This window comes from Podarcis raffonei, chromosome 9, assembly GCF_027172205.1.
Source record: "Podarcis raffonei isolate rPodRaf1 chromosome 9, rPodRaf1.pri, whole genome shotgun sequence".
In the NCBI taxonomy this organism is placed as follows: Eukaryota; Metazoa; Chordata; class Lepidosauria; order Squamata; family Lacertidae; genus Podarcis; species Podarcis raffonei.
This window is the reverse complement of record NC_070610.1, coordinates 2,323,713-2,337,323: the sequence shown is the minus strand read 5'-3', so window position 1 is coordinate 2,337,323 and position 13,611 is coordinate 2,323,713. Positions and strand designations below refer to the sequence as shown.

At 43.7% G+C, this 13,611-nt stretch overlaps 2 protein-coding genes across 11 annotated transcripts in view; one reads left to right on the top strand and one right to left on the bottom strand.

The window, feature by feature from the left end:
• NRG4 (neuregulin 4) overlaps nucleotides 1-1,959 on the bottom strand; it is a 70,926-nt gene extending 68,967 nt beyond the window's left edge. For 3 of the 5 annotated variants that reach the window (XM_053402684.1, XM_053402685.1, XM_053402693.1), the window contains exon 1: nucleotides 1,323-1,537. The gene's annotated coding sequence lies outside the window, so the exon portion shown is untranslated. Of the gene's footprint in view, nucleotides 1-1,322; nucleotides 1,538-1,731 lie in introns of those variants that run through there. The other 2 variants (XM_053402687.1, XM_053402691.1) reach the window with 1 other exon arrangement.
• TMEM266 (transmembrane protein 266) overlaps nucleotides 1-13,611 on the top strand; it is a 92,439-nt gene that overhangs the window by 29,645 nt on the left and 49,183 nt on the right. For 4 of the 6 annotated variants that reach the window (XM_053402655.1, XM_053402660.1, XM_053402657.1 and 1 more), the window contains exon 3: nucleotides 8,922-9,110. The exons of the other annotated variants lie outside the window; for them this stretch is intronic. In XM_053402655.1, the coding sequence (XP_053258630.1) occupies nucleotides 8,922-9,110 (189 nt within the window). The remainder of the gene's footprint in view (nucleotides 1-8,921; nucleotides 9,111-13,611) is intronic. 6 annotated transcript variants of the gene reach the window in all.

Here is a 13,611-nt window from a genome sequence, read left to right as displayed (position 1 = left end):
CTCCAACTTGATGTCTTTATTCTCCCATTTAGATTAATTTTTCTGTGCCTCCTGAGAAATTATTTATTTCTATTTGACTTAGGTTTGGGCTATGTTGGGTTTTCAACATTGCAATGTATCACCAACCAAACATCAGTCGGTGAGCATGGGGTGAAACTGACTCAGCTCTCACCACGGCAGCTGAGGCGCTTTCACCCCAGTGCCTTGTGGGTCTCCTGCCCCCAGCTGAGCGAGCCCCACATGATCAGCAGGGACCTGGGGCTCTTTTGCAAGACTCAGCCGGGCAGTGGGAGGGCTCCCCTGCCCCAGCTGAGCGAGCCCTGACGTCCCTGCCAGTCACACGTGAGCAGCAAAGAGACCAGTGACCTAAATAGGGTGGTTTGGGGAAACTGGCCTGCGGGCTCAGAGGTGTCCTACCCTGATTATAAGGAAACAACTCTCTTCTGCCTAACCCTTGGTAAAGCAGCGAAACTGTTTTTTTAGCTGAACCATCTTGTTGCTATGTTGCGGAAAGTAAAAAAGCAAGCTTCTAAGTTCTAAAAAACTAAAATCACAGAAATACGATTGTTTCAGGGAACCTGAATAAGTCCATGCATACAACTGGCCATCTGCAACCTGCTCCTTTCATAAATAGAACTATGTTCAGTCTTAGAAAAACTATTGGTAGTTAAAAGACCTTGGCCCAGAAGGTTTAAAAAGTACATCTCCCACTCTTCCCCCAGTTTTCACTGAATGCATTTCTACTGATGAGCACAGAAGGGAGTGAGATGGTGTCGTCAAAATTCTTCTTGCACTCTGTAAGCAGCCAGATACAGATGAGCATTCCAGAACTTTTGTTACCCAAATGGTTCTGGCATTCCAAAGTTCTTTCCAAATAAAGACTACGGTGTTTGCATTTCGGCTGGACTGTGTGCAGTTACCTCTGCGGTTGCATCACAGAAAGGGCTACACTTTGCTGAATCATAATAACTGCCAGCCCAACTTCACAAGCTTGAGCCACAATCTTGACTTAAAGCAAAGCATGCTTTATATATTAAAGAGGGAAACCACAAGACTCCTGAGGACATCGGCTCCGATCAGTTTGGCCACAAAGCTTAGAAGATGTGCAGACAAGAAGCCTGTACGTAAAAATGTCTGGCTTGTATCCCATCTTGGCTCTCCCCACCCTCCTCCCTTTAAATAACAAACCAAAACCCCACTTCACTGAGAAATGAAAGGATCCACAAAGCTCACGTTTTACATGCTGCTGAAACACGCAGACCTTTCAGTGTCCCTAGAAGTAAAATATGTATATCGTAATGTCAGTATCTTTTTGTACTCACACAGAAGTGTTGATTCTGCTCCTGTCCCTCCTAGGCGGAGATGGAGAATGCCAATCACTTGTTCAGGAGGTCAACGAAACATTCTCATCTGTATAAAGTGCTGACCAGGGCATGTGGCGAAGAGACTGTGCAGAAGAGAATATTAGCTGCTTCGGTTCCTTTTCAGGCACATCCTCATGGTAGCTTTTGTACCAGGTCCCTCCCCTTTCCATTGTCAGGGAGGGAGCTGCGTTTCCCAGCATTGCCTGTGCAACACCCCTCTGGAGTGCAAACAAAAGATAAGGGCAGAAAACCCACTTGCTCCTGATAGTTGAACCTCCCTTTCATTGTAGGTGCTGTATATCAAAAGCATATGAATGGATCATCTCTCAACTCAGCAAGCAATTTGTAAATTACTTACTACTCTTACCGTGTTTTTGGCCCTGCAAGGGCTTTCTTTTTCTTCTTCTCCTTCTCCCTCTTTGCCTCTTCCTTCTTGGTTTTCCTTCTTTTCACTGTTCTCCCCTTTCTGTGTTGTCACTGTCTGTGCCCTTTCACCTAAGGGCACGTGGACTCTGCGCCTTCCCAGCCATCAGTGAGTTTTATATAGTTTGTAAAAGAACCTTTCAGAGTTGTTGTTCCTCCCTCTCTGTGCGGGTGGTATGTTTGGGTGTGCATGTGCGGAATGACAATGCTCTTGCTTTACATCTATGAGCAGCTGCAGAGCATGGGAATAAATCTGGCATCATTTCTTTGTACTGCTCTGGTTTGAAGCACCTGTTGTCTCAGTCTAAACACTTTTATTTGGATAAGCATATTTCTCCTGTGTGTGTCTGTTTCTCATATGTGGCGAGTGTCAGCCAGACTTTGACATCACTGCTGCTAGGAGTCTCCACACACTTGCTTCACTTACCTAGTTTCTCTCTTTGGCTGATGGACTGTAGCTGAGTAGTGGAATGTGAGCTCCCAGAGGCTCAAAGCAGAGCAAACTGGGCACCAGCATTCAGGGGAATTTTTTTTTTCCTTTTGAAAGTGTTACTTTAGCAGGCACACACTAGAGTACACAAAGTGAACCCTGTACCTCATGAAGCAGAGGCATGGCTTTATCTGGGGGACACTTGCACTGAAAAACCACACACCACCAGTTCTTGGGGTTAACTGTAGTTCTCAGACTAAATGTTTGAGAACCCACTAAAACTGTAAGGTGGGAAGTAATCTGGAGAACCTGAAGTTTGAGCCTTATTGCCTTGGTTTCCAAATAGGTGGTTGATACTCTCAAATGATGAAAACAGTGACTTGGGCAACGGGAGGTACAAGTAACAGGTATTTGAGATGTGATTTAATTAATTAAAAATGAGTAGTCTCATCAGAGAGTTCTTGTTTATCCCTACTTACCACTAAAATCTGTGGCTCTAATCACATTCCCACTGTCCTTTGGTCAACCTAGGCTTAGTTCACCCGAGGTCTTGTGAATGCTTCAACACACATCCAGTTCACAGGCCTGAAGTTTTGTGCACCTGTGGTCAAGTTATGAGTTGAATGAATCTTGGGCTCTTCAAATTGCAGATGCCAAGGTGTTCTGGTTAGATGTCATTGTTTACTCTCCTTCCCTTGCAAAAAGTAAGGGACCTATATGGCTGCTGAATTTCGAAGTCTTCTGCCTGTTAAAATGAAAAAAAATATATTTCTTGCTTGGGTTTAGAAGGGGCTGCATCCATCATCATCATCATCATTCTGCCCATCTTACTGGGTTGCCCCAGCCACTCCGGGCGGCTTCCAGCAAATTAAAACACAGTAAGACAGCAAACAGGGATGCGGGTGGCGCTGTGGTCTAAACCACTGATCCTAGGGCTTGCCGATCGGAAGGTCAGCGGTTCAAATCCCCACGACGGGGTGAGCTCCCGTTGCTCGGTCCCTGCTCCTGCCAACCTAGCAGTTCAAAAACACGTCAAAGTGCAAGTAGATAAATAGATACCACTGCAGCAGGAAGGAAAATGGCGTTCTGGTTTCTGTCACAGTGTTCTGTTGCGCCAGAAGCGGTTTCTGTGCGCTGCTCTGGTTTCACCAGAAGCGGCTTAGTCATGCTGGCCACATGACCTGGAAAAACTGTCTACGGAAGCGGATAAACGCCAGCTCCCTCAACCTTTTAAGCAAGATGAGCACCGCAACCCCAGAGTCGTTCGCGACTGGACTTAACTGTCAGGGTTCCTTTACCTTTTTAAGACAGCAAACACTAACAACTTCCCAATACAGGGCTGCCTTCATTTCCTTGATGGGAGGGTGTTCCACAGGGCAGATGCGACTACCGAGAAGACTACCCTTTGCCTGGTTCCCTGTAGTTTCACTTCTTGCATTGAGGGAACAGCCAGAAGGCCCTCAGAGCTGGATCTCAGTGTCCGGGCTGAACAATGGCCTTTGGTTGGTTTTCTGTTGCTCGTGTAGTTCTAGAATTTTACAGTTCTATATTGATAGCTTTCTTTTATATCTTGTTCACTGCTTTGAGCACTTGAAAGGCAGTTGCTAAATATCTAAACAAGTTCAATCCAAGAGGCCGAGGAGGAGAGGAATTAATTTTAGCTTTAAAAAAGGCTTCAGGGGAGTTATGGCTTTCTTCAACCTTTTTTCTTAAAGGAACACAAGCGCACACTGGATTTATTATTTTACTGCCAAATGTAAGGGAAATCAGTCACATGGCGGACTCTATTTTCTTTAGCTCCTTCTTCCCCAGATTAATATAGTTTATTGGTCTGCCTCAATTCAGCCTAGTTTGATCATGTTATTATAGCTAGTTAGGTCCACCCAACTGAAAGGGTGTACTACTTCTTAATATTTTGCAGTTCCCTCCAGGCCTGTTAAGATTGATGGGGGGTAAAAATGGATTGGTTGAGAGCCAATACTGAAGCTCAGTCCAAACAATACAGCAGTCCTCTTGGATGGGTAGTTCATCTACCAGGTTAGTGGTGCTGACTGTGTTGAATGAGGTTGCAAGTTTGCATTCAGTGGAGGCACAGGTTGCCTGTGTGGCATGGAGTGCCTTCTTCCACCTTAGCCTTCTGTGCCACTAATGCATTCTATGTATGTCTAAATGGAGACCTTCTAATTTCCCCAGCCTTTGGAATCCTCTGCAAATTGCTTTGATCATAGAATCATAGAGTTGGAAGAGACCACAAGGGCCATCGAGTCCAACCCCCTGCCAAGCAGGAAACACCATCAGAGCACTCCTGACATATGGTTGTCAAGCCTCTGCTTAAAGACCTCCAAAGAAGGAGACTCCACCACACTCCTTGGCAGCAAAGTCCACTGTCGAACAGCTCTTACTGTCAGGAAGTTCTTCCTAATGTTTAGGTGGAATCTTCTTTCTTGTAGTTTGGATCCATTGCTCCGTGTCCGCTTCTCTGGAGCAGCAGAAAACAACCTTTCTCCCTCCTCTATGTGACATCCTTTTATATATTTGAACCTGGCTATCATATCACCCCTTAGCCTCCTCTTCTCCAGGCTAAACATGCCCAGCTCCCTTAGCCGTTCCTCATAAGGCATCGTTTCCAGGCCTTTGACCATTTTGGTTGCCCTCCTCTGGACACTTTCCAGTTTTGATGTTGCTTTATAGGTTGGTTGGCAGGTTGGCTGGTTGGTTTTAAATTCTGCTGGTTGTTTTTCTTATTGCTCTTTTTCTGTTGTGGTGGCTTATACTGTGATAGTTTAATGTTTTTTTACAAATCCAACTTGGCCGTTTTTAACCTTCATTTCTGCTTCATGTCCATTTCCTTCCAGCACCAATGCGGCCCCCGCCCAGTTTCTGGAGTCCAGTTTCCATCTGCCTCAGTCAGCCTGGCCAATAGTTAGGGACCTGGGGAATTGTAGTCCAGAAGCCTTCCCTAAATCTGCATTTGCCCCTAAGCAGGTGGTGCTGCTCCCTTTCAGAGCAAACCTTTTTCTCTTACTGTCACTAAGGAGCCTGCCTCTAACACTTACCACCCTTCCATCGCCCTCTTGAATGAACGAATGAATCTACTTTATTACAGTCACAGACCAGCATAAGCAAAGCATCTAAATAAATAGCATAACAACATGAGTCTAAGCGAATAATTATTAAATAAATGGGAGCAAGAACCAAACATAGCTTAAAGCATATACATAGAATACTTAATTAAGCTTAAAGCATATACATAGAATACTTAATTAAGCGTAAATAAAGGATGGATCAAAACTGATAAGAAAATTTTAAAAGACCAGTTAAAACAGCTATGTGGGTGGGGCTTCAGAAGTGCAGATCTAACAATATGAGCCTTCAATTTAGGACTGAATTGTCGCATAGACCATCCTTCAACGAATATCAATCATGGCAATGCAAAATCTGATGACTGAATATGTGACTTCTGGGCTTTCGTCCTGTAGTAACAGGGAGATGTTGTGTTGTTCTGAACGCCCAGGGAACTTATATAAGATGGGTTGGATAAACCTGGTTTGAATGTCTATGTAATAGTGGCAGTGAAGAGGGGGCACGCTCCGTTGTCACCCTCTTGTCATCTGGGGACTCTTCTTTTGCTCAGCAGGGGTGGAGGGCAGACAGAGACAGCAGAGAGCTGTGCAATTAAGTAAGTGGCCCCTCCTGGGCCTTCGTTACTTCCTTTGGGTGTGAGAATCATTAAAATGGGAGGTTAAGGAAAGACTAATGCTTAGGGATGTTCAGTGGTAGTAACCCAGAACTATTTTTTTCTGGATCAGAGATTGATATCTTTCCACTTTACCTATAAAACAAGCTTGTCTGTCTATCTCTCTGTCTCTCGCCTCCCCTGCCCATAAGAGAAAGATTGCTTGTAGCAGAGTGAGAAGTCCTGACTGCAGAAAGTTTTCCAATGTCACTGCAGATTTTGGCTAAGGCTCCTAGATGCTCTTTGTCCTGAAGTGGGACAGGCGCTTCCCACTTCTCACAGTTTTGCTGGAAGCAATCCTTCGGGAGAAAGATGATTAATGGCAAGCTCAGAGGACTCAGTCTGTGTCCTACATCATTCTGAGCAGGAGGAAGGAATAACTAGCCTTTGCTGAAGTAGGCAGAATCAAAGTACCTGTAATCATTCCTCTCTGTGCCCCCTAGCAGCGGGCGAGCCTCATCGCCCTGAAATGTGAACTCTCACAACACACAAGGGTGAGTAAAAGAAGAAACAAAAATTATCCCATAATCCCTGGCCATTGACTATCTTGACTGGATCTGATGGGAATTGTAGTTCAAAACATCTGTAGGACACCAGATTCTGTAAGGTTGGTCTTAACAAGAAGAGTGCAATATTTACCATAGATTCCGGCGTATAAGGTGACCTTTTAACCCTGGAAAAGGGGGTTGCCTTATACGCCAGGTATGGGTGGCGCGGAGCGGAGGCCCCCACCCCCACTGTTGTGGCAGCGGCGGCAGCTCTGAAGCAGCGAGCGGCGGGCTCAGCTCCGCGCCGGGTGACTGGGCTTATAAAACAAATCCCCAAATTGCAGCTGCTAATTTGGGGGGTCGTCTAATACGCCCAGTCACCTAATACGCCAGAATCTACGGTACTTAGCTAGAGTACAGGTGACTTCTTGTTTTTGGTTTTTTTTAAAAAAAACATGCTTTTTAAAAATGCCCCTGTTGAATTTCTAGTTTTCTAATCTGCTCTTCCTATGTAATCCAGGCACTGTTTTCTTCTCCACTGTAATCTAGGAACACAGATGGTTAAAAAAACAAAACACCTTGTGCTCTGATTGGCTCCTCCTTTTTCTAGTTTTCTAGTTTCTCCAAACGAAGTACTGTATCTGGTTAAGATTCTTGCATAATTTCTGCCCCTTGTGTGGAACATGAGAGCTATTAATATTATACAGATGATTGTCCATGTTACTTAAATCAATAGAGGACTTTGATCACCTGCTTCAGAGAGGAATGTCTGCAGCCAAATTATAAAGGAAAAGTTGGGGCGTTGGGGTACAAAGCATTCTTGTGGCTGCTTCCCTAAGGAAATAATCATGCCTTTTTATAGTCACTATTTCCTTTTCCCTCCTCTCCCCTTCCCTTGAGAAAATCTGCACAAAACGCCCAGCAGTTGCTTAAAAAAAACCTAAAAAGCTGCCCTGTGTTATTGGAGCCCAAACTGGAGTTGATGCTGAAGATTTATGATTGAGTCTTCTGGTATCTGTCTTTAAAGCATCTGATAGGGTGGGGTGCTGTTCCCTGTAGCGTATCCCCAATTTTAAATTTCAACTGCTTGATCTGCTATTAAGTGTGTGTGTGTGGTGGGGGGGGGAGAGAATTTGGGGTACCTCTCCTTCCCTGCTCCAGTGGTGTGTGTGTGTGTGTGTGTGTGTGTGTGTGTGTGATGTAAATCAGGTGTTAAAGAATCGCCCTCCTCCCCCAGCATTCCAGCCCCAGTCTATATTACTCCCTCCATGGCTGCTTTTAGGACACTGGAAGATGCTTTCATGCATTTTCTCATATAATATATAATTTCTCATATAATATCGAATTATAAATCTGTAACTACATCCCAGTGTGGGTCAAACTGGAAGAGAGGCTTTGGCCTGGATTTATGGGGAATCGCATCCCTCCCTCCTAGGGCCCTGTGTGCAGCTCTCCTCAGCTTTCTTATTGGTTCTGTTGCATGTAAAATAAGATATATAAGATATATTTTTGTATATGTAGATCACTGAACTGGATCCAAACTACAAGAAAGAAGATTCCACCTAAACATTAGGAAGAACTTCCTGACAGTAAGAGCTGTTCGACAGTGGAATTTGCTGCCAAGGAGTGTGGTGGAGTCTCCTTCTTTAGAGGTCTTTAAGCAGAGGCTTGACAACCATATGTCAGGAGTGCTCTGATGGTGTTTCCTGCTTGGCAGGGGGTTGGACTCGATGGCCCTTGTGGTCTCTTCCAACTCTAGGATTCTATGATTCTATGAACTGTTTTTGAGGACACGTAATTAATGTCCGCATGGGTGGTGTTGGTGGGGCTGAAGCCCCGGGTCTCCTGAGTCCAGGCCCCTTGCCCCTCCCTTTTTTAAGCTTTACCTTTTTCTTTTTAGTTTGATTTTAGGGCAGGTGGGTGCCCTCAAAAGCGCAAACCCCAACTGCCCACCATCTTAATTTGCCAAGAGGCCTCTAGACTTCCAAATAAGCACTTTCAAATTGTGTCCTGAGCCTTCAGTTCTTTTACCTGAGCCCAATGACTAGATTAGCATGTAAGACATAGACACTGTTTACTCATGGTAGTTCCATTAACCACCATCATCTGGAACAGATCTTGCATCACCTCAGACCTTTTGAGATTAAAACTGAGTGCCCTGATACATTTGTACATTCTGTGTCCATTCACAGGAATATTTTCAAGCAGAGGCTTCAGTCTTATATCTTGGATAATATTTTGCCCTCCTCCATGAGTGGCGCTCTCTCTTTTGATGGCTGTGCAGAAAGAATTACTGTATATGTATAAGTAGATAACCCTGTTTATATTCTCTGTGCTGCATTACAAAGGATGATTGCACAGCTTATTGTTATATAAAATAAAATTTGAGTGGTGCCAGTTGTGGTATATAGCTTGCCATTTTTGGTGATCATGTGTGTTCTGTTTTTTGTTTCTCATTTCTGTTGACTTTATTTGTTTAGGCCTCCTATAGAAGGCGGAATTTCAGAAGTTGAAATAATATCTCAGCAAATAGAAGAAGAGACCAAAAGCATAGCACCTGTACAGCTTGTTAATTTTGCTTATCGGGATTTACCACTAGCTGCGCTAGATCTGTCTGTAGCAGGTTCCCAACTCTTGTCAAATTTGGACGAGGAGTACCAAAGAGAAGGGTAAGTGCAAAATGACATATTTATTTGAAACCTTTCTTTTTAAAAAAAATAAAATAAAATTCATTTTCACTTTTAACATTTGTCATCATACACAAATCATAATCATTTTACAAATAGGATTCTCAGAATCCCCAAACTTCCCTCCACACCTCCATGGTTTCTCCAGATATTCTTTTCAAACTGCATCGTATCGTATTCTCCATATTTTCTTAAATCTCAATTTTATCATAATTCTTGCTTCATTGCAAGTGTTTTTAAAATCCTGCCAATGTTTTCAATTGTTTACAGTGTTCTTTTAAGTAACTTAAAAAAAATCCCCATTCTTTATTAAATTGAGTATCCTCTTGATCTCTGATTTTCCCGGTCATTTTCGCCAATTCGGCAGAGTCCATCATCTTTATCGGCCATTCTTCTTTTGTAGGTAAATTGTCCTCCTTCCATCTTTGGGAAAGTGGCATCTGCACAGCTGTTGTAGCACACATAAATAGTCTCTTCTGATTGTTAGGTATTTCTGGACCTAAAATTCCTAGTAAGAAAGTTTCAGGTTTTTTTACAAAAGTTATTTTAAACATTTTTTTCCAACTCATTATAAATCATTTCCCAATATGCTTTTTTTTTTTGCACATCCACCACAAGTGGTAAAATGTGCCTTCCTTCTCTTTACACTTCCAACATGTATCTGTAGCAGTTCTATACATTTTTGCTAGTTTAGTAGGAGGTACCAGTGATATCACTTTCATATAAATATCTTTCAACATACAACATGCTGTAAGTTTTAAATCTTCCCTCCATATTTTTCTCCATCATGCCAGTTGTATATTAGGTCCAGTTACCCTTGCACATTGTATCATTACTGATTTCACTTCTTCCTCTTTAGTATACCATTCTAACAGTAGTTTATACATTTTTGAAATCAGTTTAACATTATTCTCCAATAGTTCTTTTTCAGACCTTGAAGTTTCTGTATTAAAACCATTCCTTTTATCCTTCATACACACATCATTTGATTGGTGGTATTGCAGCCAGTCTTGTCACCAAATGTCTTACATCCTCAAAAATTTTTATTCTCAATTGATCTTCTGCTTCAAATAGCAACTCTTTATAAGTTGCCCACTCACTTTTTGCATTAAGCTTTTTCACAGACATTGCTTCCAGTGGGGAGATCCACCAAGGTGTTTTCTGTTCCAATAAGTTTTTATATTTCTCCCACACCAAGTAAATTGATTACGCACCCTTACACACTTTTGTCTTTTCATACCATAGATATGCATGCCAACCACATCTATTATTGTGACCGTCTAAGTCCAGAATATCCACATTCTTTAAATCGATCCACTCCTGTAGCCAGCAAAGACAGGACGCCTCATAATATAATCTCAGATCTGGCAGGGATCTTTCTTTAGTGTCTGTTAACAATTTATACTTTATCCTCGGTTTCTTCGCCTGCCAGATAAATTTAGAAATATCTTTCAGTTTTAAGTGTCCTGTTCCACTGACTCCTGGGATCAACTGGAACGAAAATAACATTATTAGCAATACATTCATTTTTCTTACTAATATCCTTCCCCACAGTGATAAATTCATCCTCCCCCATACCTCCAGATTTCTCTTTATTTTTTCCCAAGTGTTAATATCGTTATCTTTAAAAAGTTTATATTTTTGCTGTCAGCCATACCCCCAAATATTTCACTTTTTTCTCTATTGACAATTCTGTTTTTTGTTGTAAATCCTTATTTTGTTGTTCTGCCATATTTTTTGCCATCATTTTTGTTTTATTTTTGTTTAACTTAAAGCCTGCTACTTGACCAAACTTCAATATTTATGCAAGACCCTCCGTATACTTACCAATGGGTCACCCATTTGAAACATTTCTATCCCCCCCCCCTTTCCCATAAGATCAAGGCAACTTGCAGCCCACTCTTTAGTAAGAACATAAGAAGAGTCTGCTGGGTTAGGCCAGCATCCTGTGTTCTCAGTGGCCCAGCAGATGCCCCAATGGGAAACCAGCAAGCAGGATTCAAGCACAAGACCCCTCTCCCCTCCTTCACTTTCCAGAAACTGGTGTTCAGAACCATACAGCCTCCGACTGGAAGCCGTGACAAAATACTGGTGTGATAAGTTTATATCTGCCAGCTCTCATTAATCTCCTCATTACAATTTGTATTGTAAACCGCCCTGTGATCTTTGGATGAAGGGCGGTACAGAAATTTAATAATTTTTTAAAAAAGAAAAGGAATAATAGTCCATCTATACCTCGAGTGACAGTGCTGGATCTAAGGGTACCGCCACACTCTGAATCTGTTCCTTTTACAGGGAGTGCAATCTGATCCAAAACAGTCTAAAACCACCTAACTGGGTAGACGAACAAACCAGAAACTGTACCTCCATCTTGTCTGATTGAACTTCTGTATATTGGCCCTCATACAGTCCATTATTTTTATTTATTTATTTCATAAGATTTGTACACCGTTTGATTTTTACAAAAGAAAAAAAACCAGCTCAAAGCTGTTTACAAAGAAATAAAACAATAAAGTGGGGGAAAATTCACAACCATACTTTAAAACACACAAAAGTTAAAATACTAAACCAGATTAAAACCCCATCATTCTGAGCTTTAAGCACTGGTTTAGAATGCTTACTTGCTCCACCTGGGTTGCATGAAAAGGAAAGGTAGAGCTTGGTGTCATTGCATATTGACAGCGCCTGGGTAGTGTCTCCCAGTGGCTTCATATGGACCTTAAGAAGCATAACGGATAAAACAACCCTGTTGGACAACGTATCCTCGATGCCATGAGGCAGAGCAATAGTCACCACTTTCTGGAACGGCTTTCCAAGTAGGAGTAGAATCACAATTCAGACCCTCAACCCAAGAGAGCCTATCCAGAAGGATGCCACAGTCAGTAAATTGGGGCCTGTTGTTAAGAAGTCTCCACTTAGAAAATTATCCTGTGAAAAGTTCCCACTCATCTTGGGCTCCTCGCCACCACCTTCCTTGAAAAGTTTTAAGGCTCCTTAACTGGTGTGGTGAGCTGACATCCCAATACATGCAGTGCTGCAGTCCAAGTGGAATTTTGGTATGAGAGATTCCAACTGCTTTGAGGTTGCCAACATAATGTCAGGAATGAAGATGCTCAGGAATAAAACTGACATATCTAGACACTTTTTCTGTATTTAACTGAGGTGACTTTCCTGCATACTGTGTTAACATTGTGTTTACAGTACATGCTTCAAACGGTTATGTTTCTGAACAAGAAATGTTTTGAATTATCAGGGGCAAATAATCCGCCCCCCCAAAAAGCAATGTTTATTCAGAAGAATGCTGAAGCATACCGTATTTTTCGCACCATAGGGCGCACCGGACCATAGGGCGCACCCAGTTTTTAGGGGGGGGGAAATCAAGAAAAAAGAATCCCCCCCCCCGCCCCCAAAGAGCAGCGTACAGGCTGCGCACAACCTCTCCCTGCCGGAGGGGTTGCACGCGGCTATGGCACAAGCCAAGGCAGCGAGCAGGATGGATCCCGCTCGCTGTTTTGGCTTCCCCTTTAGCCCCGTGCAGCCTCTCCTTGCCAGGAGAGGCTGCGTGGGGCTAAAGAATCCATAGCCCCGTGCAGCCTCTCCTTGCCGGAGGGGTTGCGTGCAGCTATGGAGCAAGCCAAGGCAGGGGGCGGGATGGATCCCGCTCGCTGTTTTGGCTTCCCCTTTAGCCCCGTGCAGCCTCTCCTTGCTAGGAGACGCTGCGCAGAGCTAAAGAATCCATAGCCCTGTGCAGCCTCTCCTTGCCGGAGGGGTTGAGCGCAGCTATGGAGCAAGCCAAGGCAGCCAGTGGGATGGATCCCGCTCGCTGTTCTGGCTTTCCCTTTAGCCCCGTGCAGCCTCTCCTTGTCGGGAGACGCTGCGCAGGGCTTTCCTGGCTTTCCTGGGAGGTGGGGGGATTCACCCACCTCCCGCAAAACCGGCAGAAGCCGCGCAACTCCTTTAAAGAGATCGCGGCTTCTCCTGGCTTTTCTGGGAGGTGGGAGAAGGGACTGATGCGACCAGTCAGTCCCTTCTCCCTCCTGTGGAAAAGCCCGCAAAAGCGCACGGAGCTTGTGTGCAGCTCTTGGGGGCTTTTCCCGCCTGCCTCCCCCCCTGCATTCGCTCCATAGGACGCACACACATTTTCCCTTGCTTTTTAGGAGGGGAAAAGTGCGTCCTATGGTGCGAAAAATACGGTAAGTTCAAGGATACAAAAAAACTGAATAGTGTAATACAGAGCATTTTTATTGTTCAAAGTGCTTTGCATATGTTATCCTGGTGTAATTATCCTACGTGAATCCTGCAAAATAGGTCAATTTTTTTCCCTACTGCAGTTGGGCTGGAGGAAAGAGGCCAAGAGGGTGGCTTGCCTCTTGACCGACATGAGGGAGTCACTACTAGTAGCTTCCTAATTCAGAGCTCATTCCTTTAGCTGCTATGCTAAGCAGCTTCCAGCTCTTACATTGATAGGCACTTGGAGGTTAAA